The sequence below is a fragment of the Mercenaria mercenaria genome, chromosome 2, assembly GCF_021730395.1.
Source record: "Mercenaria mercenaria strain notata chromosome 2, MADL_Memer_1, whole genome shotgun sequence".
NCBI classification, from domain to species: Eukaryota; Metazoa; Mollusca; class Bivalvia; order Venerida; family Veneridae; genus Mercenaria; species Mercenaria mercenaria.
Window position 1 is genome coordinate 94554769 of NC_069362.1, and position 27654 is coordinate 94582422.

Below are 27654 nucleotides of genomic sequence, written 5' to 3' on the forward strand. Positions count from 1 at the left end.
CATAGATGGGACGTTTTTAAATTTCTTGAGTGAAATCCGTTTTATTTTAACATCAAAGAGTATTTTTGGTATAGGCTTGAATTTTTAATGAATCTATTTTGTCGCCTATAACACTTTCATGCAATTATATCATAAAATGTGTTTGGCTGCGAGTTCTGGCCATTACGAAAACGTAATATCAATTAAAACCGCTTAAGAACAAACAGTAAGATCTGGGATCTGCAATCATAAATGATATACGATCTGCTCAGCGGGACAATTCAAGCTGATATATGATATATTAGTAGAATGATAAATTATTTATTACAGGCATATTTTGGTTTGTGTTCCAACTATACTCTGGACCTAATATAGCGATATTCAGCAATTTTAGGAACGACGCAATAATTCTGAATAAACAGACAGTATAAATAATGAAAGACATTTGGATACGTATCAATAAAATTCTGAAAAAATGTATGATCACATGGAGAGGGGAAGTTTTTCTATCATATATACATGTATTACATTTATACTTATTGTTTCTTGTACCCGACATAAAACTATAAATCATCGTTTCTTAAAGCAGTCAGTTCATCAGTTGTTACGCGCGTTTCATATGTGTCTTTTATTGTTGTTAATGTAGTTAGTTCTCTGCCTGTGTTCGAGGAAACTCCAAGACCACAAAGGCACTGTTTAAATGTTTTTAAAAGAAGTGTTCTGAATTTCTTTCCAACCGCGGTGTAAATAGCAAAATTCACCGATGAATTCAACACAAATAACGTATTACTCACACATGTCCATTTCATCAAAAATTCTGCATCCAGAAAATGAAATTGTGCCACTAATCCAGGAGTTTGACAAATAATAAATACCACTACAATTATTACTAGCACAATACTTAAATTAAACTCTGTGTTTTCTTTACTATTTGTAACACTTCTTCTTCTACGCATGCGCATCAACTCTATAATAAGTCGAGTATTTAAAACCCCTAAAGTTAGAAGAGGAATAACATAGATAAGAACTGTGTACAGCCATTCGCTATAAACAGTTGTATAAAACTTGGTTTTGCCAAAATCGGTAGTTATTACCATATAACAACGGTCACCACATGTAGTAAATCCTGTAGCGAAACACCTCGGAATGTTATAAACGACTGATAACAGTGTTGTGATACCAATCATTATATAAGCGTTACGTCTATTACATATATTTATTGATTTGAACGGTAAACAAATGGCGATATAACGTTCCACGGTGACGGCAACAGTTGTCCAAACATTTAACGTTTGTAGAGCCATCACAAAGTAATTTATTGGTGTAAAAATATGTGGATAAATCACATCATTGAATAACAATTCTTTAGAATCCAACTGTGTAATTGAAATTACCGATACTCCCATGATTGCACCAACAATTATTCCAGTATCCGTTATTAGTAAAGTTCTCAAGAAATAGACTGTTGTAGATCTCATTTCTCGTCGGAATAAAACAATTCCGGTTAAAATGTTTCCAAAGACTCCAATGACGCCGATGATTGGCATAATGACTCCCCAGAATATAAACATAAGCTGCAACAAGTGGTCTACCCCTTCATCTTGAATGCTATCATCTCCATAAGTTAAATTGACCTTAAAGTTCAACTCTTTCACGTGCATGATAAGTTTTAGATGTGCCGCTGGAAATCCAATGCTTTATTCCATCTTTTATTCCTGAAAATACAATACGTTAGTATTAGATGCTGGACATGTTTGTTACAGTGCTTTTATAGCGATTCTTGATTATATAAGGAACTTGTGAAACGTCCAGATATAGCAATTCTAACACTATATAGGATGTTTTCTTTTGTCAATTATTACTGTCAAGAAAAACACGCTCACAAATCCAATATTTTTGTCTAAGTAAATTGAAATGCACAATAAACACTAAGACATGTTATTTAAGAAATAATGCTCGAAAAAGTGGTTATACGTCCACGGAATAAATTCACGAGGGCGTAGTCCGAGTGAGTAAATTATTCTAGCGACGTAAATTCGATTTTGAGTGTATTAGTTTAAGTTAAAAACGACTTTGCTATTATATTATTTCGATATATTGATATGCCCTTTATCTAAAACAGAAAATAAGATAAATTATAGTGGCGCTCTTTCTTTGTCGCGACAAAATCATTTTTGTCATCACCCGTTAACGTGACATCATTTTAGCGTAAGCGTGTTTTAACAGAAACAAGCATAATAATAATTATTACTAAAACTTAATTCAAAACGCCTGAAGATCAAACATAAAGTATAAAATTATTGATGCGCTGTTTCTAGAAAGGCTAACGTATGATTTTGATACACTGCCTTGCCTGTAATGTATAACTAAAAATACACGATGCCAATAATTTTATCTTAATGCAAACAATCTAAGGAGTAACAGAATTCATACAATAATCTTGTGTGATGCTTGATGAAAAGAAGATCACATTTTATTCTTGCAGCAGTGTTCAACGGCAAGCAGTTATATGTATGCGCTAACTTAAGACATCGCTCTTCATTATCGTTTGCTTTCGGCAGCAATGATAAGTTTAGCTTTGGATAATGTATTAGTATATTTTTATTCATTTCCATAAAATTTGCATTCTGAAAACATTTGTTTCTTTCTCAGATAAAAGAGATAAAGTAGATATAAAAACACCCAAAACATTTTTTTCATTCATTCATTGTTTGCTTTTCATGTCGGCCACAACATTATTTATCAATTTGCTATAATACACCAAACAAAAGTTAAGATCATGTACCTTTTCATCCATATAATATTTGTCAGTTTGATACAGACACATCTATTTTCTTATATATTGGACAGATCGTTGCTGTCACATTTTGATGATAACTGTTGTATAACTCTGCGGTAAGGAGAAATTTTAATAGATATCAATGTCGCTGCATAGCAATTAGCGTTAAAATGTCAAAAGCTTGTTTTGGCTAGGCTTAAAATTCAATACATCTATACATTTACAAATAGCTATGCTAAAGGATATTTACATTAAAAAAAATAGAAAACACTCGGCAATAAAAAGGCACTTTGTAACCTAATATTTATTGTTAACATATCATACCAGACAGGCTCTTTTTCACTGATATGTAATTGCGTAAGTTTTAATAGAAGTTTGCTCTTTTTGTACAATGTTGATCAGTTATTTGGAAAAAATAAATGTGTTGACAAATTCATCCAGTATCAAGCATGTAGGCCAAGAACTTATTTTTTTTTTCATGTAAACAGCCAATAACCTGGCAATCGAACCATGTAATTGCATAAATTATATTATTATGTTTTAAAATAAAACTAACAGTAATTGCATAAAAATCTACTGGTATATCTCGCACTTAAGAGCAGAATGTGCTTTATGTATAGTAGGATCGTTTCCAAAATATTACTTCAATTCTGTAAATAAACAACAACGGCAACAACAAAAACAAAAATAACAACAACAGAAAATAAAGTTTATATTTGAAATATTCACATTTTACTGTAATTGTTATTCAAGTATGTTCAACTATCTGATATTAATTTTATCCGTATTCACTTGCTCGTACATACACATTTGATAATTTCCAGCAAAATTTTCAGAACACGTATTCCCGTAAAATTTAACACCTTTGCTGTGGTTAAAGATTTTTATAACATGTGACATTACAAGAATTGCGATATTTTTTATGAAGTAGTTCAATATCGCCACGATAAAGGATGTCTTTACTTTGATCAAGTAAACCAACACGCGCCACAGAATGCGCAGCCGATATCCTATAAAGTTCATTTCATTTCTGGTATTATCAAACACTCTATATAATTTCTAATTTGCAGCTGCTATTTCAATGAAAAAGTAATGATAGCTGTTAACAAGGAAATCAAATTAATACATGTCAATTAATTACCCTTATGATTAAAAGTTCATCATTTTCCTATTTGTTTGTAAATATTGATAAATACATTACTGACATCTGATAGACGAGCATGCAGAATGATCATGCACATCTATACAGTTATCTTCGTCTGTCTAAATATGAGAGCAATCGTTTTCCAGTTTATTTACAGATACGTCCCGAAAATTTAACTATATAGCGGTTTTTATCATAAATTTTCGCATACTCCTATGTCGGCTAAATTATGATCACAATGAAGGGCATATATTGTCATTGCAAAAGAAACATGAATTTGCATTCTTGATTCCTTAATTAAGATGAGTTTATATCGCAAAACAATTTATAAATCCTCAGTTCTAACCGAGAAACTTAAACAGCAGGAAGCATGATATAATTCGTTTTGCTTGCGACCGATGCAGTCATACTATAAAAGATGTATATAAACCAATGGATAAGATCATATGAAGTAGTTAAAACTTGTTCTCATCCTCAAGAAATATGATCTATATATCCTATAAATCTTTAAATTTTGATAAGAAAATTAAATTTGCGAAAAGAACGGAGATCCACGTTTGGAAATATTAGATAAAATTGAACTTTGTTAACTGTTTTGACGTATTTACTATATTCGTTCAATAAAACATAGTTTCTATGTAAGATTTCGGATCTAAACTATTTCGGAGTTTGTTTCATGCTGAGGTTCTTTCATAACCGTTATGTTGTGAGGCAGCATAAAACACTTGATTACATATTTCTCGACAACAAAAGCATGCTCCGTCTATCTAATATGTTATATTTCACAGATCGATATACTGAGATTGGACCAGGTCTGCAACCGTCACATGCAAAAAGGGTTACATAATGCTTTTGCTATTTAATATTTTGATGTTTTGATGTAGGAATTAAAGACCGAGAAATCAGGTAAAATATTCACCGTTATAATTTGCATTAATACTTAAACTCACTCATCAAATAAAACTGCTATAGCGAAATCGTGTTTTCTTTAAAAATGATATATGCTGTCAGCGTGATTTTAGCCGATAGAGAGATGTGTGAAAAATTATGAGACAAATCGCTATATAGTTAAATTTTGAGACGGGCCTGTAGTTGATATTTGCGTTTACTAGCCATACAGACACTGTCAGATCTTAATTCTACAATTAAATGGTGGGAAAATGAAAACCTCAAAAGTAAACAATTATGCTCATTTGTCTTAATATTTCAGGATATTTTAAATTGATCTTATAACTATGTAAATAAACCCACAGTTCGAGAACATCTAAGCGTAAGATCTCATGAAAGTAAGATGAGTGGTCGAAGAAAACGATCTTTCAGACAAGTTACACTATATAGGAATATGTATTTTGGATCAAATGACTACTTCACTTTGAGGTTAACCTAAGTTTCTGATAGAAATTATTTGATATATTATAAGTTGGAAGGACGTTACTTTAAAATAATCGTAATTTGAAATAATAACTTCAGAAAATTAACAACAATTGAAAGTACATGTAACAGGTAATACATGTAATTTTGGGGAAGAAAGGTCCAATTGTAATTAGGTATCGCTCGAAGGGAAGCGATCGTATACTAAAACTATTTGGTACGCCGCTCTTCACGCTGAGACGATTTAAACGTAACAATGATATATACATGTTACGGAGACTTAGCCTAAATCTACTTTACACAAGGTAAACAATCTGTTTATAGAGTGGAATAGTTCATGAATAGTTCATTGAATACCGTTTGTCAATCCTAACCCTGTCCTTGTTATATCAATGAAAGCAAAAAGTAATCTATCTATTTTACCAGCATGCTAAACATTTTATTGAGTTAAGCCCCTTTTACTGGCGCAACCTCAATTCAGGGTCAAGCATTGAGAAAAGTTGAGCGTGCTGTCTTACGGACAGCTCTTGTATGACATACTAATCCAGAATTTGTGGGGTTATTACTGTGTCTTCATTTGACACAAATATTAATTTGGGGTCATTGACATGTCATAAACCCTCAATTGGGGCTTTCAAGTTTGTGTGTGTGTGTGGAAGGGGAGGGGGTGCGATTGGTCAAGGTCGCTGTCTTCAATTTACTTGCCCCTTATCAAAGTGGGTTCGAGCCTGACTCGGTGCGTTGAATTCTTCATGTGAAGAAACCATCCAGCTGGCTCTCGAAAGGTCGGTGATTCTACCAAGGTGCCCGCTCGTGATGAAATAATGCACGAATGAGCACCTGGGGTCTTCCTCCACCATCAAAGCTGGAAAGTCGCCATATTACCTATAATTGTATCGGTGCGACGTTAACCCAACAAAATAATTAAATAAATAAATTCAAGTGTGTGTTCCTGAAAGAATACATATAGCTCAATGTCTTGATGTCTTATACTGAATTTATGTGGTGTATTTTAATTCAAAGTGATTTTTATATATGTGGTAATATGTTTTAAATTGAATGTATCGGTGCGACGTTAACCCAACAAAATAATTAAATAAATAAATTCACGTGTGTTCCTGAAAGAATACATATAGCTCAATGTCTTGATGTCTTATACTGAATTTATGTGGCGTATTTTAATTCAAAGTGATTCTTATATATGTGGTAATATGTTTTAAATTGAATGAAAGGTTTTATTTATGAATTTGTCTTGTAACTCTGTTTAGAGCGGCTGTATACTGTTTAATGTTAAAATTGTTTGTGTTGTATGATGTATACAAATGAGACACTTATAAAAGAATAAACTAAACTATGAAACATTTCAGTACGAAAAATGTCACACTTTCCTCAGGTGATTTATTGGATTGATGTTTACATAATTTTCTTTTCAAATCACTGACCACTGTAGTAATATTCCATGCATCATATATGGCTAGATGTAAAAGTGCATGGTTTGCAGAAGATAAAACATACCACAGGTCTCCTAATCCTTTAATAAAGTTTTACCGGAGTTGTCTCCATTTTCGTCCAAATATTTTACCATTCAGCTAAAAAAATCCTACGAAAATTATACTTTCTTTTTTTCCAGACAGTTAAAAATATAAAATCTAAAATAGATAATGTGTATTTATTTATACTGACAGTTAAGATGAAATCATTATTTATAAAAGCTAAAAAATGCAAGCATTTGAATTAAAACAAATGTTACAAAAAAACTTTGATTGCATAAGTATTTTGCAGTATAGATTATGTGACAGCTAAGATCCTATCAAATGAAAAAATGTTATCAGAGCAACGCAACATCTGCATGTCTGTTTACACAACATGCCAGACAGGCTTGCTTTTCCTTGCAATCAAGATTGGGATATAACTCAGGGTAATAAACAACGATATATACATATTGGCGGATTAAAACCTATTTCCTAGTTTCTTCGCTCTAGAAATGCTGTAGAAATGCGATTAATTCCTCTCGTAAAGTTACATTTCATGACTGAGCTTGACAGTTTGGAAACATTTTCAGCACGAAATACTTGCACTTACGAATTCATCTAGGGAGCTTGGATCACGCACAGCAAATATTTGTAATCTAAAGTGTGATTAAGAAGACTGAAAACACTTTTTGCACCATACATGATACTAACTATTAATTAAGATGGCAGACATAAGTTCTACAGTTATGTTTCAAATGAATATGCTATTTATAATATTGTTTTATTAATATTTTATACACTCGCAATACCTATATGATTATTGCGATTAGAATATTTGCCAATATATCTTGTAGTTCAAGTAAAATGGGCACCTTTTGATAAAATTGTGTGAGTTTAGAATCTTTTCTTTTATGTCGTGCTAAAACTCTTTTGCAGAAGCTAATAATTTTGGTATCTTTAGGAAAGGTAATATATTATTCCACAAATCAAATCTGTTCTAGAAGTTCCTATTTTTAATCTTTCCCTTGTTTTCCGAAATATACAAAGGTTAAAGATGGCTTGTCACTTACAACTGTATATCTTTTGATGTTTACTATAACTAAATAATTGACACCTTTATTATGTTAAATATTTTGACAACACCTGAAATAGCATGAAAATGTTTTTCCTGGTATTCCAAAATATTTTTTAAATTCCACACTTGTGTGTCTTTTTCTATCGCCGCTCTCTATATATTTCCCTTCTAAGACACGGGTACATCATCATAATATATCTAGACACTGTACTGAATGCCCAAATAAAAACAAAGATTATCTTGCATGATTCTGTTCATTTCATGATTTCTAGACTTGTCCATCCCTAGCTAGCATGTTATCATTGAAATATAATAAGCTAAAACAACAATGGCATTGATACATTTTTATTGCATGTTCATCTATGGATTACTTTGTTATGTGGGAATTTATGGATTTTAAAACAATTAAAGAAAAATAACTCTGATGCTAACGAAGCGGCCCTGACGTAATCAGGCCTATATCACTGCCCAATAGTGGCCTGCATTTGTGTAAAGTTCATAAAGATCCATTCACAGGTTACTAAGATACAGTCCAGGTTAAGGGGGATAATACTAAATGTGAGCAAAGGTCATAATAATTATGCTTATCAATAATTATGTGTTGTTTGGTATTTCTAGCTAAAATGTTTTTTTTTTTTTTTGAATTATAAGCATTTTAATACAGATTGATGGACGGACGAACAACGCCAAAACAATATCAATAGATAATAATAGATATGAACGTTGTATATCATATACATCTTTAATGTTATCTTGAAACGTCTGTTAAATGGAGTTGTCCTTTTCGTGCACTAAATGCTTAGTTAATCTTCTAGTGAGTATGGTTTGATTTTCCAAAGTATACTTTTAGCTCTGATAGCAGGTAAATCTACGGTAAACATTACAAGACTTTACACGTTTTAAATTTAATATTATACTGTTATCAATGGATACTATTTCATGCATATCGTTCATATCTCTGTCGTAATCTTTATACAAATTTGGGGCTTCCAGTTTACACAAATGCTTCTATTGATTAAGATTTTTATCAGTTTGTAGAATAATAGACGCATCTCATTTCATATTTAATTGAAGAAATACTGTGCGGAAATCCAGATGGCGCGAAACTATTTAGTGGCTGTTTTTAGCAGTCGTAATCTAATTTTATTTATTACAGCATCTCCCCATATCAAATATCTTGGTAAATTTATAAACAAGCCGGAATGGTTTAACCATTGAGAGTACATGATCTTGCTTTATACTTGCTTTATACTCACTGACTTTGACCATTTTATAGCGAAAGAGGCTCACGTGTCATTTCCAGAACATCATATCAGCTTTTTATGCTTCCTCGAAATTTTGTTGATGGTCATGGTGTGCATGTGCAAGTTTCGTCAACTTTTGTTCTCATATGAAAAATCGTGATTGATGTTGATAATGATAATATTGTTGTTGTTGTTGTTGATGATGACTGTTATTATTATTATTATTTTATTATTATTGTTATAATTATAATGAAAATAATAATAATAGTTATTATTATTGCATATATTTCATCCAAAGCAGTAGGTTTGAGGTAATGAGTCTAGTAATACTTCATTTACTTCGGGTAAATTGTCTTTGGCCCCTTCGAAGCTTCAGTCATATCTACGTTAACTCGACCCTCATGCATTATATTGGAGTTAAAGATTTCACGGAGTCAATGGAAAGTATATACTATGCCATATTTCAAGGAAATATTTTGTCATTTAATATTAACTTGAAATGTAGAAAAATCACTATCAAATGTATTTAATAACTTGGCTATAGCGTATGTAGAGATGCTTCCACTCAGTAATGTCATTTAGTGCCAGCTTCATTTTAGAGGTAGGTCAAATTCAAACTTTGAATATTTATACATTTTTAAGTCTGTACTATTTTTATCTAACCTACAATAGTGTTTGTATACACAAATTTATTTACTTCGTGCTGTGTTACCCAAACAAACAATACGGTAGCCAGTTTTTGCGAAACTTTCTAAAATGATAAGGTGATTTGATATTTTGTCACTAGTATCTTTGTCACTTTAAGGAACCTTTTTGTCACAGAATATAGTGTTATGCCAATAATAAGAGAGAACGTCTGTACGAAATAAGTATCAGTTTAATTACATTTTCAAGCACTGGACACCATTTTGTTATGATTTACATGTATTAAGTACAGGAAACATATTTACATTTAATATAAAATGAAATAGTTTTCATATCAGATGAACGACATAAAAGACCATGGAACGTTGAAAATCTATACTGCATCTGATAGACAGAACCTGAATCAAGCACATGCAACTTTCGGCCTGTATCAATTATATGTCAATGTAATAATAGGGAAGATTAAAATGTTGTTTTTCATCTTATTTGGCATGCATCACAACATTTTATCAATTCTTCGGCTGTTAGATAATCCCATACGTATTATCGATAATGGCAAGGAAAATATAAATAAGGCTTGATATTTAAAATTTGCATATCAAACAGTATTGTCATTCTTAAAAGAAAACCCTTAACTATGACATTTAAGAAAACTTTATTCTGGTTACCTTTCTATTCAGTGGTATGGGTAATGCACGTTTTATAACTATATATCATGCATAGTAATTGTAAGATCAAAATACGACTACCGACCAACTTTTCTCTTATGTTTAGTAAAACTGCATCATTTTATCATGTATATAAAAGTCAGTATATAATACAAACGTTGTGCACGCACACACAAGCACGAATATCAGAAAACACACTGTCAGTGTTTTCATTTAGAGAGAATTGTTCATAATATATACCATTTCTTTCTTCGATCAGTGTCATTTTAGTTGCAATCTGGACTTTTTTAATTAGAATTTGAAACACAATTATTGAGAAAAAAGCAAGTAACACACATTTGAAGAAAGGCCATTTTTGTTTTCAAGAATGAAGCCTTCTTATAGCAAAACCCCACAGCAGGACGAAGTAATGTACAGTCATCCTATCAACAATACATCAAATGCATTTGGTGTTTCAATAGTATAAACATTATAGAAAAAAGACAGTTATCTTTTGTTATACATTTACAATTTTGATTTACCTGGAAGTTAAAGTTGAATATTCGTGTTCTTTCCAAATATTTTCGACTGGTCTCAATACCGTAATAATTTATTATAATACTACAAAAATATGATAAATTCTTTATAACGGATCACTTTTATAGACATAATTCCTTTAAAATCATTTACTTTATTGATTTTAATAGGTTAACGTAGCTGTAAAAAGGCACTCGTAATTTATATAATGATATATGACATTCTACATTTTAAAATGTAACAAAGATAATATTTTTCTACACTCTTTATGTATTGAATTCTGAGGCTGGTATATAATGCCCGGAATCAGTTCTGTTAATAAAATTGTTAGTATCTTGTTATTTGTGGTCATTTTAAATCGTATCCCATTCATGCCGATTCTCACTGATAACTGAAGCATGAACCCTGCACTAAACAGACGGAGGTTGGAGTCATAACTAGAACTTCTAATTGACAATGTTTAGCTTTGTTACATCGTGAAATATTAGTTAGTTTTGTAAGATGAGTGCTAAAAGCATTCTCATTTTTATTTATTACAAACTAAGTGTTTAATGAAAAATAGAACACCTTTCTTGTCGATATATTGTGCAAGGTGTAAATAGATGTTTAATTCACAATACACGTATTAAACAGAGTTGTATGTAATGAATGTCAATCAGTACATTTAACTAAAATAAACCTTAACAAAATGCGCATCTTCATTACGGCGGCAGCTGCTACTGCAGCGGTTTCGTTATTTTTGAATGTTCGCATGACATAACATAGCAAAGTCACTTAAGAAATAACATTTGAAATTGCGTAAATTTTAATAATGCCCAAATTCGCAACACCTTTATTTCCTTTATAGTCGATCGGACTCTCCTTCGGAAGCACAAAATGAACCAATCAAACTCCTAACAAACTCGGTTCGCAATAGGTAATAAAATACCTCTGTTATACAGAAACATTGCATGGACGCCTTGATTCCGAAGGGCTGTCAACATTTAAAGATTATTACGGCACTTACAGGTTAATTACATCTATAAGAAGATTATGTAAAAAATTGGAATATAAGTACATGTATATTGAAATACCTCATGACTATTTCTTATGTCCGTAAAACAATTAACTTCAAATTAATATGTAATTACTTCTTAAACGCTCTCTCTAGCTGATTATATATATGTGAAGTTTGAACTTCGACACTAAAAATTCAACAGAAGTCTCCATTTCCCCCCGGGGATTATTAAGAGCAGGCGTGGGTTCCTTCGTAAAACCGACAACTTTCCGTTAGTCACCTTGATGTCTTCCCCATATGAAACAATTCTATATCAGTGAGGTTAAACCCACAGTAATGAGGGGCAAGTGATTCGAAGTCAGCGATCTTAACCACTCGGCACGAAGGCCCCTCATTAGATAAGCGCTGTCGAAAAGTATGACTGTCTCGGTGTAGTCTGGGGGTTTTAGCCCCTGAAAAAAGTTTATGAGGGCCGGAATGTTAATGCTTGGAGACAAAGACTTTATTAAAGTTTAAACATCCCTGGTTCATCTGGGTGCTGTCTCCAAAAAATATATGACCATTATATACAAATTATACAGGTCAAAAGGTCATGCGTTAAAACTGATATTTTCACATAATTTTCGGCACTGATGCAATGGTTCATTAATAATTTCACATTGTACATGATTTGATTTACAATCATAGGTTTAAATAAACCATACACTTGTATCCAATTAATAAATTATGACTCGCACTCGAAAACGTATTGCATGCTCATATATAAAGGTTAAAGGTCATAGGGTATATATACAGAACAAAATAGCTAAACGCATTTGCTAATTTTCTAATATCTTTGCAAATTCTGTAAATACAATTTTGAAATTTGGCATACATTTAGCAGACAGTGTGGTTAATAACATAATAAAATTTCAAAAATATTAAGTGACGCCAACATATAATTTTATTCAATTTACTTACTCACCCAATTTGTAAAAAAGTCACAAAAAACACATAAAAGCTGTGTTTTAGTATACAAGTGAATACCATTTGTAAGAATAAGAACTGTTCATACTAATATTTTTAAGCGAATGGTTAAATATAATAAATGCTGTTTTTAGAAAAATAGTTCTTTAATATCAAAGTCTACACCAGCAGAAACAAACCTTCTAACTCTGATTTGAATTTCTACAGAGTTATGCCCCTTGTTAGCTTAGATTTTCTGGTTAAAGTTTTATCAAGTTTGTACTGGCAAAGCTCTAATTCAGAGTCAAGCAATGAGAAAAGTCGAGCACGCTGTGTCACGGACGGATCTGACTTGTTTTAATTCGGAGTGAGACTACTTAACCAAATATTTCTGATTTCTTGTTAAGAAAGTTTCCTTTATCTAACTAATGCAATCAGTTTGATCATACAGATGCTTCTCAGTTTAAATGGCACAAATATATGTCATAGGTCACAGTAAGTGCTATGAAATATAAATAAACATGATCATATTGCCTACTGAAAAGATACATAACCTTGCATATAACAGAGTATTATTACAACAATGCTTACTTTTATTGATAAACTATTAAATCCGTTAATATTTGGAAGAACTGAAAAAATTGCCAATAAATTATTCTTTTCTCTTTTCAGAAGGGTTGGGTATATTAATTCATTCTATGATTAAAAATCGTCATGCATCCGAAATAAGGCTTTAACACAAATAAACGCATACTCTTTAGAAAGATTCAGGATATAGGCTTGTTTAGTTATATAAGTTATATTAACTTGAATACCTTTACCCCGTAGAATAGAAACGATTTCAATGTACAATTTGTTTTCTAACCTTCTATTGCATTTAACGGAATATATTTCTTAAAGTGGCGCGTACAAAAACGTTCACTGTCAAGAGCTTTGTTGGCTTAATATAACAAAAAGGGTATAGACAGTTTCCTGCATATTGTATCTCCTCTCATTATGCGCAAATCAAAGACAGTTTCCTGCATATTGTATCTCCTCTCATTATGCGCAAATCAAATGTCAACTTGATACCTTGAATAATTTTTCAGGACAAGCATAATTTAATATGATAAAAGAATGTAGTTTGTTGGTGTACAATTCCTTAATTGTTCCTTTAAGAATCAATTCCTTGAACCATTTCTTGGAAAATTTTTAAAAAGGTATTAAAAGGGGGTAATTTAAAAGTGTCAGTTGTGAGAGTTATGTTTTCTTTTACAGTAAATGTATCTATCCCAGTATGCAGTTTATATAAACATTTTCCCATTTGTAATGTTCAGCACAAATAAATTTGATAAAGGGAGATCATTTGAAAAAGTAAGCACTAAGCCAACATTTCCTCTCAACGTACCTTGTCATAATGTGAAAAAGTTGCACAAAATCCCTTAGATAATTTTGGAGTTGTCCTAACACAAAAATTAATTAAAGGACGGTTATTATGAAGAAAGCAATGTTAAGTTATCGTTCTTGTACACAAGAACGTCTCTTAATGTCCTCTAATTTTGTATGCAGATTGAATAAAGTCTCTTCATCACTTTTAGGGTTATAGCCTGGACAACTCAATTAGATAAAATAAGATAAGTCAAAAAGGTTCTTGTACACAGCAATTTGTCTTAATGTCACCTATTTTTGTCTTTGTATGCAGTTTCCTTCGCACGTTTACACCAAATGCCACTAAGGATGATCAAAGTAGATGATTGGTAAATCAAACAATATATTGTTACCAATGCCATCCATCTAGGGGCATTTTTCACAAACGGCATGCTAATACAGCATTTTCTTTTCAAAGTAGCCGGCGGGAGGCATATGTATATAAATGATAACTATATGTATTATATAATTCATGAAGAGGTGTGTACTGTATGGCCATGAGTATATAAATTATAACTATATATATGATATAATTCATGAAGAGGTATGTACTTTAAGATTGTCTGGAAATCTATAATTGCTGACTGCTTTCAAATGTTGATATCTGCATTTTAGAGAACAAATGAGATTTTATTTTTATATTGGTAAGAAATAAGAAATAAAAATGTTATTAAATAATATTATAATAATATCATATTTAAGGATAGTAATCAATAAACAAATGAAATACAAGATATTTATATGATACTAATGAATAAAACAACAGTGAAAGGTAATACCAGTATTGGTCAATGCAGATCTACAATTGTATTGCGATTATAACAATGCTGTATTACCTATATATACAGTAAAGTTGTGACTTGCGTCTGTGTTCATATTCTGGAAATGTAATATTGTTAATAGCTTTTTTTTATATATCTATCAGAACCAAACGTAACTTTATTTTTGAATTAGTTCTTAAACTGATAAAAAACACATTTATTATACTATATGATATAAAATGGAAGTTATTTTATCTACAAACAAAAAGGAAACTTAATGTGGGTGCATATGACCTTGACCTTTGCACGTGTCATATTGTTTATAATGGTGAATATTTAAGTGGTGTCGGTGGAATATACCAACAAAATTCAAGCTTATATATGTATTATGTAAGGATGATGTCGGCTGTATGTGGGAGTCACTAAAACATGTACACGTACTTGTAAACTCATGATTACAGAACAATATTCAGTATTGTCAAATAATTTGTTTATGTGAAGTTACCAGAGTAGCAGCATAGGGCAATGAGTTCATATAAACTTTCGGAGCTATTTAACTGCGTTCCTATATGAAAACTCATCTTGGTATATAACACAACATTTACATGTTTTGATATAAAAGTTTGGAAAAGGTAAAGTTTCTTGTTTAAAGTGGGTAATGCACGAAAATCCCCACCTGAAATGGATGGAACAACTTATTTCCAGCGGAGCCCACGGCAGGTATGATATTTATCTTCCCAGCATCCAGTCTAGGCCGATAGTGCTGGAAACAGTACCAGTACTGAACACTAGTCGGGATATCAGCCGCGACCTTGAATCGAACCCGGACCGCTGGAGTTGTAGCCCAGCCTGCTAAATACTGGGCCACTCGCTCTCTATCAATGGAGAGTTTTAATGAACAAAGGACATAATATAATTAAGTAACGTATGTACCAATAAGCTTCATCTGGTGAAAGAATGCACTTTAAAGTAATTTACATAAAGAATTATTCAAAAGTCATTTAGAGATGCTTGTTAACTAAGTACTGAAACTTAATGCTCATTGTGTAATAATGTAACGTAGATTTTGGTAATAAATGGTACGCTAAACAAAGCATGATATACTAGTACTCAGTGGTAGACAGTCATTGCTAAAAGGGTGGTAAATTGTAGGAGGGGGCATTTTATCTATTAAAATTATATAAAAGCGACTTGAAATAGGAACTCACAAATATAAATAAAATCGAATTATACCTGTGTTATGCAGCACATTTTTTCAAAAGTAAATATAAGTGTCGGTACATACGTTACCATGAAAACATGCTGGAATAAAACAAGAGCACCGCCTTGTGGGTGCAGATGCTCATCTGATATTTTGTCTCTGTATAATAGAAATATTGTCATACCCATGATATTTTAAGTCCAAAAGAGGTCGTAATTCTTGAAAACAAAAACAACAATGTAGAGTTACTGTACTTGCTGTGCATAGTCAGCTTTAAATGGCGAATAACTGCTTCAAGTTTTAAAGCAATAGCTTTGACCGTTAATGAGAAAAGTTTATCTAGACGCAAATTTTATGCAAAAAATCTGATATTTTCTAAGTACAAAGAGGGTCATAATTCTTGCAGAAAGCAGAATGGAGTTATGTTTCATGCTTTACAGAGTCAGCTTTGGATGGTTAACAAGTGTTGCAAGTTTTAAAGTAATAGCTTTGATAGTTTAGGAGAAAAACTGACCTAAACACAAAACTTGAACAAGAAATTTGATATTTTCTATGTCCAAAAGGGACCATAATTCTTGCAAGAAGCAGGATGGAGTTATGTTTCTTGTTATACAGAGTCAGCTTTTGATGGTTAACAAATGTTACAAGTTTTAAAGCAATAGCTTTGATAGTTTATGAGAAAATTGACCTAAACTGACATAAAACTTTAATAAGAAATCTGATATTGTTTAATCTAAAAGGAGCCATAATTCTTGCAAAAAAGCAGAATGGAGTTGTGTTTCTTGCTGAGCAAAATCAGCTATTGATAGTGAACAAGTGATGCAAGTTTTAAAGTAATAGCTTTGATAGTTTAGGAGAAAAGCTGATCTAAACATAAAAAACCTGGCAGACGCCGACGCCGATGACGATCAAGTGATGACAAGATTTTTTTTAAAAATCAGATGAGCTAATAAGGAACCCCATATTTTATAACAATGCTTAAGATATCTGTGTTAAATTAGATACAAAATATGCAGACAAAGGGAATACACAACTATCAAAGATCATATGTTCTGCTGTACATGATATATATTGACGATAACGTAAGTGTCAAGGAGCTGAGGTCTGATTTAACAAGTATATGATACTATAAATGTTGATCTTTATGTCTATAGTACTGATTGCGACCATCTGCTGGTATGTTTTCTATATAACTGAACAATCCCTTAAGCAAGTAGGGTACCACAGACCTTTTGACAAAAGCGCTGTAACAATCAACTAATGCCAGTAACGTAAATACTATTTAGACCACTGAATAGAAAGTATTGTCATTTAGTGTTTAACAATATTGTTCAGACAACTAAATTCTATAAAGGGAGATAATTTAAACTAGAGATCATAGAGTGATCTTGGCGCCCACCAATGTGCCATTTTTTAGTGTTCCAAATTTCAAGACTTATTGACTAGCTCAAGGTCAAATTTTATTTCCGTACACAACACTGTGCATGTGGTCCAAATTCGAAAGCTGTAGCTTGAGAAATGTGAAAGTAGGCCACTAGATCAATTTCAAGGACAAAGTTCTTTGTACACAAAACTATGCATGTGCATCAAGTTTGAAGGCTGTAGTTTGAAAAATTTGAAAGTAGGTCACTAGGTCAATCTTAAGGTCAAAGTTTATTTCGGTACACAAAACTATGCAAGTGATCCAAATTAGAAGGCTGTAGTTTAATAAATGTGAAAGTAGGTCACTAGGTCAAAATCAAGGTTAAATTACACTTCAGAACACACATCTTTGCATGTGGTCCAAATTTAAAGTCTGTACCTTCAGAAATGTGAAAGTAGGTCACTAGGTCAATGTCAAGGTCAAAATTTGTTTCGGTACACAGTCCTATGTATGTGGTCTAAATTTGAAGCCTGTAGCTACAGAAATGTGAAAGTAGGTCACTAGGTCAATCTTAAGATCAAAGTTCATTTCGGTACACAAAACTATGCAAGTGGTCCAAATTTGAAGGCTGTAGCTCGAGAAATGTGAAAGTAGGTCACTAGGTCAAAATCAATGTCAAATTTTATTTCGGTACACAGAACTAAGCATGTGGTCCAAATTAGAAGCATGTACCTTCAAAAATGTGAAAGTAGGTCACTAGGTCAATGTAAAAGTCAAAGTTTGTTTCGGTACACAAAACTATGCATGTGGTCAAAATTTGAAGGCTGTAGCTTGAGAAATGTGAAAGTAAGTCACTAGGTCAAAATCAAGGTCAAATTTCATTTCGGAACAAGAAACTATGCATGTGGTCCAAATTTGAAGCCTGTACCTTCAAAAATGTGAAAGTAGGTCACTAGGTCAATGTCAAGGTCAAAGTTTTTTTTCAGTGCACAAAACTTTGCATGTGGTCTAAATTTGAAGGCTGTAGCTACAGAAATGTGAAAGTAGGTCACTAGGTCAAAATCAAGGTCAGCTCATGTCAAGGTTCATCTTGCCACTCAAAACTATACATGTAGTCCAAACTTGAATGTTGTAGGTTATTGACAAGAAGATTTTAAAAGCTTTTCCCTATATAAGTCTATATGAACCATGTGACCCCCAGGGCGGGGCCATATTTGACCCTAGGGGGATAATTTGAACAAACTTGGTAGAGAACCACTAGATGATGCTACATTACTAATGCCAAAGCCCTAGGCTTTGTGGTTTCGACAAGAAGATTTTCAAAGTTTTTCCCTATATAAGTCTATGTAAACCATGTGACCCCCGGGGCGGGGCCATATTTGACCCTAGGGGGATGATTTGAACAATCTTAGTAGAGGACCACTAGATGATGTCACAAACAAAATATCAAAGCCCTAGGCCCTGTGGTTTTGAATAAGAGGTTTTTCAAAGTTTTTCCCTATATAAGTCTATATAAACCACGTGACCCCCGGGGCGGGGCCATATTAGACCCCAGGGAAAGAATTTGAATCATCTTGGTAGAGGACCACTAGATGATGCTTCATACCAAATATCAAAGCCCTAGGCTCTGTGGTTTTGGACAAGAAGATTTTCAAAGTTTTTCCCTATATAAATCTATGTAAATTATAGAAATAAACAAAGGGCCATAACTCACTAAACAATTGTTAAACCAGTCTGATTTTCAGGGGGACAGAACTAGGGTACAAATACATCATTCTGACAAAGTTTGGTCAAAATCCCCCCAGTAGTTTCTGAGGAGATGCGATAACGAGAAATTGTTAACGGACGGACGGAATGACGGACGGACCACGGACGCAGAGTGATTTGAATAGCCCACCATCATGATAATGGTGGGCTAAAAATGAGCGAGATAGACTCATGACTTTATACACTTCAGTTTCTTTTAAAGGTCTATATCGTTGTGTGAAATTTCAACAAAAATGATCAGTTAAATTTAGCGCAATTCTTTGGAAAAGAAATGTTATATGTAAGTTTAATAAAGGGAGATAATTCAGAAAGTAAGCTAGATAAATTTATTGTACTTGTACAAAGCACTTTTCCTTAATGTCCTTAATCTTTGTATGAAGTTTGAATAAATTCCATTCATTACTTTTGGATAACATAGTAATAGTATCTATAGATGACAACATTTCAAGGTAAATAGATAAAATGCATGACCTTTGACCCTAATTTCAGACATTGTTTTTATTTTTCATATTCTGTTTTAGGCTTGCATCAATTCTTAATGACTAAAAAATAGTTTCCTAATACATATAGGGTACAATATTCCAGAAAAATTGCCAGTATATAATCATTGAAAAAAAAGGCTACACAAAAAAAATCGCAAAATCAGAATTTCATAGCATGACCTTTTGACCCCTCTAATTTACATAAAACATTGTTTTACTTTTTGGAGACAGCTATCAAAGTAACCGGTAAGGTTCAAGCCTCCACAAATATGTTGTCTTCTGGCATTAACATGCCGGCCCTCATAAAATGATTTCTAGAGCACTTTTGTCACTAAAACCACCTGACTAGTGTAAATATTCTCCTCGACAGTGGTAAATAGACAATCTTTCTGTTGATATAAATGGAGAAATGGATACTTATAAATCAAAACGAGTGAAATCCCGATTTTAACTATCACAATTTTCAAGATAATTTATCCAGCCGCTTTACAATGGAACATATAAATTAATTGTAAATATTTTAACGTTTCGTATTACTTTTCGATTTAGATGCTTTATACATATTTAGATGAAATAAATATTTTATAAAACATTGGTAAAAGTTAGAAGATGATTTTGTTCAACGTTGAATCAAGGAAGTATCATATGGCATGTGACTATAAATGACACAGCGTCTAGCTCAACGTTTAATTTTCAATTCAATTACACCAACCGGATTTTATCAGGATGAATGTATGGGATAAAGGGAGATTTGTTGGAAAAATTAAAGTGCTGAGAACGTCAAAGTACATTTAATCTAGTCACGCATAGTATGCATGTATTCATCATCAGTAAGCCGCATTAAAACGCCAGATCTCACTTTGTCGAAAGATATGAACAAGCGATATTTTATGACATTTTTCAGTTTTAGCATATCCTGTTAGATATTTCTTAATGAACAAAAAGACCAATTACATAGAGTTTTATCTTTAGATATATATCTATTATTAACTTCTATTTAATTTTGCAGTTACTTTAATGTTAAAATCTTCAAAAGGCGGACAGTATCCTTTAATTTCAAGATAATTTCTAGTTTTACATTTGCATTTGATAGATACTAGGGTATTTCAACAATCTAAACCAAAATGCAAGTTTTAAAACAGTGTTTAGCATAAGTTCCTTCTAGAGCACATCCATATAAATATATAATGATCATCTTGTAAAATTTTGGTTGCAATGTCTTATGTTTTAAATATTGGTCGTCAGTGTGGCACCCCAGGATCGGACACAAGGACAAAACCATTCTACCTTATTGACATTCCGTATCCCTCTTATTTCAATCAGGGAGTCAGTTGCGCAGTGGTTAGCAGTTTGGACTACAACGACAGCGATCCGGGTTCGATAGCCGGACCCGGATCGATTCCCGGTTGCGGCTGATATCCCGACTAGTGTTAGTACTCGGTGATTTTCTTTACAGACTGGATGCTGGGGAGGTAAATACGACACACGCTGTGGGCTCGGCTGGAAATAAGTTGTTCCGTCCATTCCAGGTGGGGACTTTCGTCGACTACCTATGTTAAATAACGTCCCCTGGGGGCGTTACATTTTGCACCAAAAAAAAAAAACCCAAAAAGAATTATGTTGTTTTATACTGCCAAAAATGTCAAGTAGTATTAACGCTAGTTATTTAACATAAATTGTTAAATCCAACAACAAAGTAAATCCGTTACCAATTTCAGTTAAAGTCCTGCTCCGCGACTATTCAAATTCTTCTGTGTGTATGCAACCCATGATTACAATAGGTAACAATTAACGGCCACGTGCCACACTTTAGCACGCAAAACCACAGGAATTTCATATAGAATTTTATATAAAATAGACTCTGTTTCGACAGGCGACAATGTTCATAGTCATGATTTTCATGCTTTTTCAGTGACAATTCAAGGTTAAAAGGTAGGACGGGAGCAGGGCTTTAAGTAAATACGGCAATAAGACATTGAGCCGGTCAATTCATTTCCAGATGTAGTGTACGATTCAATGCATGAATTTGTTGGGCATAATTAGAGGGTTGCAATGGGGCTTGTTTTCACATATTAACCATGCATTCGAAGGTAACGATAATATTGTTTACATGTAAATTTGTTGATATATTTCTATCTGTTTGTACATTTGTTATGTTCTTCAAAAATGGAGGAAATAAAAGAATCAATCAACCATCCTCGGGTTTAGTAATATGTAATCAGTCAGAGAGTCGCTTCAATTAGGAAAGAATAATTTTAACGTCAGAGGTTATTTCTAAGGTCATGGAGTTTGATTGACCAGCTTGTAATGACAACAGCTTTCGAGGTCAGTTGCTCTATCAAGTGTGACTTACCGAATCAAAGTGTTCCTTCTCAGAAGGAACAATAAATGATACTAATAAAATTATTGCTTCTCCCCCTTTTGCTTGATAAAAGACACTCTCTGTAGAGTGGCTAGTTTTTGTCAAAAAGTACTTTTACACGACCCGTTGCGTTGAACCCGTCAATTATACGAAATACAAATGTATTAGACTGTGGGAAAAGCACATTCATCAGTAATTTCAATAAAAGTATAGACAGGAATTTGAAAGTTATGGTACATTATACGATAAGATGTCTTAGCCAGCCAATTGAATATCGTAACAGACAAGCCATAAAAGAAAATACAAACACTTAGAAATCAGGTTTTTGATATTTCTAGCATTTTGCTTATCAGTGGATCAACAAATTGAAGATTTTGCTTTTTTATATTATAAAACTATCTCTCCTCTACATCAAGTTTATGCATTTAGGTATTCAAGGGGTTCAACATCCAGCTTTATCAATTTGTTTCTAGTTCTTACGTAAGGTAGATAAAATGTGTAACCAGATCGGGGTTATATGCCTCCGCCATGGAAAACAGTCCCGTTGGTCTACTGAATGTGTCTCTGAGCAACTTACACCTGTATACAGTGACATTTCGAAATAATTCCATGTGTATGTTTTTTACTCATTTAACATTTAGTACTACATTGTCGTATAATGTAAAGTATATTCGTTCAAAGCTTGTTCTCTTTGATGTTGAACAACAATGATTATATACCCTGAGAGGGAAAGTGGCATTACACAGTTATATTATGATCCTAAACTTCTCATTTAATGTAATGGGCAGCTATCTGCAGTCAGCTTTTATGAGAGAGAATGCATTCGACATTTGATAGTTATTTTGTCGAAATACCAACATTTGATTCCTTGCAGTAAATGTACAATATTAATGGCAATGCACGTATTAAAAATGTATATTGAATGTTTATTGCCCTCTCGGCTATTCATGACAGGGGGCTTGAGAGTCATTAAGCTAGGATATTATGTATTAATCATGTTTTATTGTCGTAAAGAGCAAGTGCAAACGTTTCGCAGTAATATCCTATAAGGACTTTGTTGCCATTATCTAAACAGAAAATAATGAATAATTTATTGTTTAATAGTGGTTTCATATCACGCCAAAAATGAAAATACCGCAGACTCGGTTTGAATGAGCTTGTTCATGGACGGGAGTGAAAGTGCATGCTACCGTCACTCTCTCTACTCTGGGTTGAACAGAACTGGACATTTACACAAGTTACAAGTAATGACATACATTTTAGAAATATCCACTATATGATATATACAGATGTACATGATGATTTCAATGATACACTAGAGTACAATTCCACGAAAGGCGTCGTATTGTTCCCAGTTAAATTAATGAACTAAGTTTAGTCCTTTTAGTCCTTTGTGAGTAGACATCTGTGAAGAGATAGTCAGACAAATTTTGACGAATGTCTGTATCCTTTACATTTATCCATTAAAAAATCAGTGCTTGTAAAATGAGTTTTACATTAAAAGCAGCAGTGGGGTTATTCTCAATGAAAACAACAAGTAAGATTTATGAAGTAGCAAAGGTCCGATATTGAGCCAAAGGAAAGGGCACCAACATGACCTTTTATCACAGATGGTCTTTTTAAGGAACTGAAAAGATGATCTCCTAATGTACGTATTACTTAAATAGATGTGGTCTCTTGAGAAAGTATGACTCCAAAACAACAACTACATTCTGTCAAAAGAAGTTATTGTACTTTGTCCTGACAAAGTCTTTTCCAGGACAAAGAGTATGTTACACAAATGACAATGTATTGTTCAATGCTATTGTTGATAATAAGTCTAAATAACAGTATTTGTTCAAAATCTATCAATCATTACGTGTTGTTATTGATTTCCGAGCAGTTTATTTCATTTCCTTCTCTCCCATTGCAGTAACGCAAATTCTTGATCATCTGTCTGTGATAATAGGTCTTTTAAAACGATAACTTATTACGTTATTTTGTATATGTGAACTCAATTTTGTTACACAAACATTTATAAGCTACACCATACACACATGCAGACATTTGCCATAAATTACGAAAAAAGCTATTATGTTAGTTTTGTAATTAAGCAGATATGAAATTAATTAAGACTTATATGTTTACAAATCGCTCAAACCTCAAGAACGTTGTTTCGTGCTAATGATTTTCTATTTAACAAGACATATTAATTTTGATTTCTGTCATTCTTTCATGAAACCCTGCTTTCTCTTTATTACCGGTTACTCAAAGCACATTGGCAACTAAAATTAGTCAAAGCTTATGAATTTAGGTGAATACAACGTGTTTATGTCGTCAAAATGGTTTGTTCAATGCATTCCTTACGTGTCTGTTAAATAGCTAATTACCGCTTAACTAATAATATTGACTGTTCGACTAATCAAAGACTTCCTCGCCTTGCCATACGTGCCTTACAGGTTGCAAGTTTTAAAATGTAGGTTATATTACTTGTTATCATATAAATGCAAAGCTAAAACCACATAAAACACACAGAGTAAGTAGCACTGAGGACGAATATTTTCTTGACACGTTATGCTAGACTCATTATGCTAAACATAATAGGTGACTTATTTTCGAATGAACCTTTTGAGACTGGAGTAGCACGGGGTTTGAGAATACTGAAAGAATGTTTAATGTTAAATCATATGGTCCGTATAACTAATTTGACTGTACAGTTTAAATTATAGAAAGAATTTTGCTATACATGCTGCAAAACAGAACAACTACGCCCCTGTTCACAGCAGACGTATTTAGTTTTGTGCCAAATAAACTTTTTGAGAGCGGATTATTACACTTCGGCTAAACTTAATCAGTTTTAGAAAATCGGTAATGGACGACAGTAACCAGCTGATTACATGGCATGTAATGTAACTGCAAACGGCATATAAAAATTTCTTCGCCTTTCTATAGTACTGATTATGAATGTAAGTCAACAATTCATTCATTTAAAAATCCGTTGATGACTTATCTAAACACATTTTGATGGCACATTCGTGTATTTACATAGGGTATTGGTTTTAGAATAAACATTTTATAAAAAATAGAACACTTTGCAACTTCTTTGTTTGTTTTGGTTTTTTTTTCAACAGTATTTCAGTCATGTAACGGCGGGCAGTTAACCTAACCAGTGTTCCTGGATTCTATACCAGTACAAACATGTTCTCCGCAAGTAATTGCCAACTTCCCCACATGAATTATCAGAGGTGAAGGGCGAACGATTTCAGACACAATGTATTTTATCAAATCGTCACGGAGAACATACGCCCCGCCTGCTGATCGAACTCACGACCCCGCGATCCGTAGACCGACGTTCTCCCTACTGAGCTAAGCGGACGGACTTACTTTGCAGCTTGTGTCATTCTACAGCTTAAAATTCAAAAGTGTTCATTATATTTCTAAAATGTCTTCGCCTTCTTACCAAGTTATGCTATAAACACCCGTAATTTGTAAAACTAAGAAAAATTCATTACATCAAAATACGACAATATCACTTAACTGTTAAAAAGGTTACATGCTTAGAACAACAGATGTACTAGAAAATTAAATCAAGTTACGGACAAAGTTCTATAGCTCTTTGACATTTATTTTAAAGAATCATCTTTGCGTTAAAGAGAATTGGAAAGTTTCATATTTTTTTCATGAACATATCTGAACACTTTTCACAGACAGACTAGGATGTAATATGCTTCAACTTTTAAAAGAAAACGATTTTCGTTCTAAAACTATCCAGTTATTCAACATCTTTTTATAATACAAATATGCAAAAGATCCATGAATATTCATGAACATATAAGGCCCGTATTCATTTAACATACAAATACACGTTTTATTATTTAACCAATTAATGCATCCGAATGTTTCACTTTTCATGTTTACACTTTGTCGCTATTTATTTCTCAAGTTCATAACTTTTCAATATATCTTTTTCCCCACAGTCGCATACAAATGCTTAATTAGCCTACTTAATAATTCAAATAGATTAATAATGTTTTCGAAGCAGGTGTTTATCATTACCCTACAGCACGTACTTCGACACATGCGTAATAATATATAATTAATATTTACATTTTTGATTCAATGCACCAAAGATATCATATCAACATGTCGAAACAGATAAAATTAACGACATTATTCCTTGATTAAGCTGTCTATACTTTCTAATGTTCACCTGCTGTAGCTATTACAAAATGACCAAAACTGAACATTAGATGAAAATAAGCAGCTTCACGGCCCTCAATTTCTTCTTGCAATTAACAGTTTAAATTTGTTGATTCTTAATTGAAAGAAACGTGTTAGATAATATTATTACATAAGTTATCGTTACAGTAATGAAACAGACATGTATGCATGAACATGATATTTTCTCCACAATTAACTTTATCTCTTTATCTGTCTAAAGGTTTGGCTTAAATTTCTAATTTTGGAACAGTTTATGGAGACTAAACTTAAGCTTTTAGAACACGCGTGCAAAGCAAAACAATGTTTAAAAGGGAAGTGCCCTTTTAAAAAAGATGAGTATTTGAATGTATGGAAACGAACTTTGATATATGAAAATAAAATACAAGAACAATGATGTCATTACATACCGTAAAAGTAACATGAACGTAAGAATAAAACATTTATAGTGAATAAAATCTGGAAAGTAGATCCCTCGGAAGCACCGAGGACAATGCAAACAGTGAAAATTGCAGACTCGATTTGATTGAGTCTGTTCATGAGCAGTAATGGAAAATGCAACACTGCCCACGCCCCCTAGCACCGGCTTAAGCAGTATTCAATCTTCAAATCTAAATGAGTTGAAATCAATGATCCCTAACGAGGAAAGAGTTACCATTGTGAAATACCTAGTAATTTAGAATATACGGTTTGGTCATATTACAAAAACGAAAGCATGACATATTATGTACGCAAAATAGCAGATTTACATTTAAAGTCTAAAAAATTGAACAACTGAAGGTAAATGGCATTTTAAATTCTTTAAAACAATGCAGTACATGTTAGTATTAGCAGCTAAAGCGATAATGTCATTATTCATCACTTTGGTTTTCAATTGAGGACTATTTTCTGCAGTTTCCGGAATGTTGTCATAAGTAAATGTATACCTACATGCTATATTCATGCACGCAATTGATCCCTCAGTGGCGTTTTTGCTGCCGACTGTCCTATGGCTCTTTAATTTATTCGTTTTGTCTCTTTTTTTTACTGTATCCATGTATAGATTAACCATATACACATATATCACGGTTATAGATGTACGGTTTAAGCGGATGCATTTTCCTATCGAATATCTGCATAACTTACAAAAAACAAGTTGTTTTAACACCACATGAATAATCCTAAACTCAATCTACATACAAACAGAAAACTCACTCGTTATCTTTACGAGGAAATGTCATGCTAATATAACTCGTAGTAGATAATAATCTATCACTATAAGTCTTAAGCCTATGCAGTT

At 32.7% G+C, this 27654-nt stretch overlaps 1 protein-coding gene across 1 annotated transcript; it reads right to left on the reverse strand.

The window, feature by feature from the left end:
• Positions 1 to 284: 284 nt before the first annotated feature.
• On the reverse strand, positions 285 to 27620 carry LOC123562911 (FMRFamide receptor-like). Its single transcript, XM_045355498.2, has 2 exons — positions 27306 to 27620; positions 285 to 1694 (listed from the first exon to the last, which is right to left on the reverse strand). The coding sequence occupies exon 2, from the start codon at positions 1638 to 1640 to the stop codon at positions 543 to 545; it is 1098 nt and encodes a 365-aa protein (XP_045211433.2). The 5' UTR covers positions 1641 to 1694; positions 27306 to 27620; the 3' UTR covers positions 285 to 542.
• Positions 27621 to 27654: the final 34 nt, after the last annotated feature.

Bases quoted from the DNA above. Each gene is read 5' to 3' on its own strand.
- LOC123562911 (XM_045355498.2), bottom strand. From the start codon at position 1,640: ATGCACGTGAAAGAGTTGAACTTTAAGGTCAATTTAACTTATGGAGAT.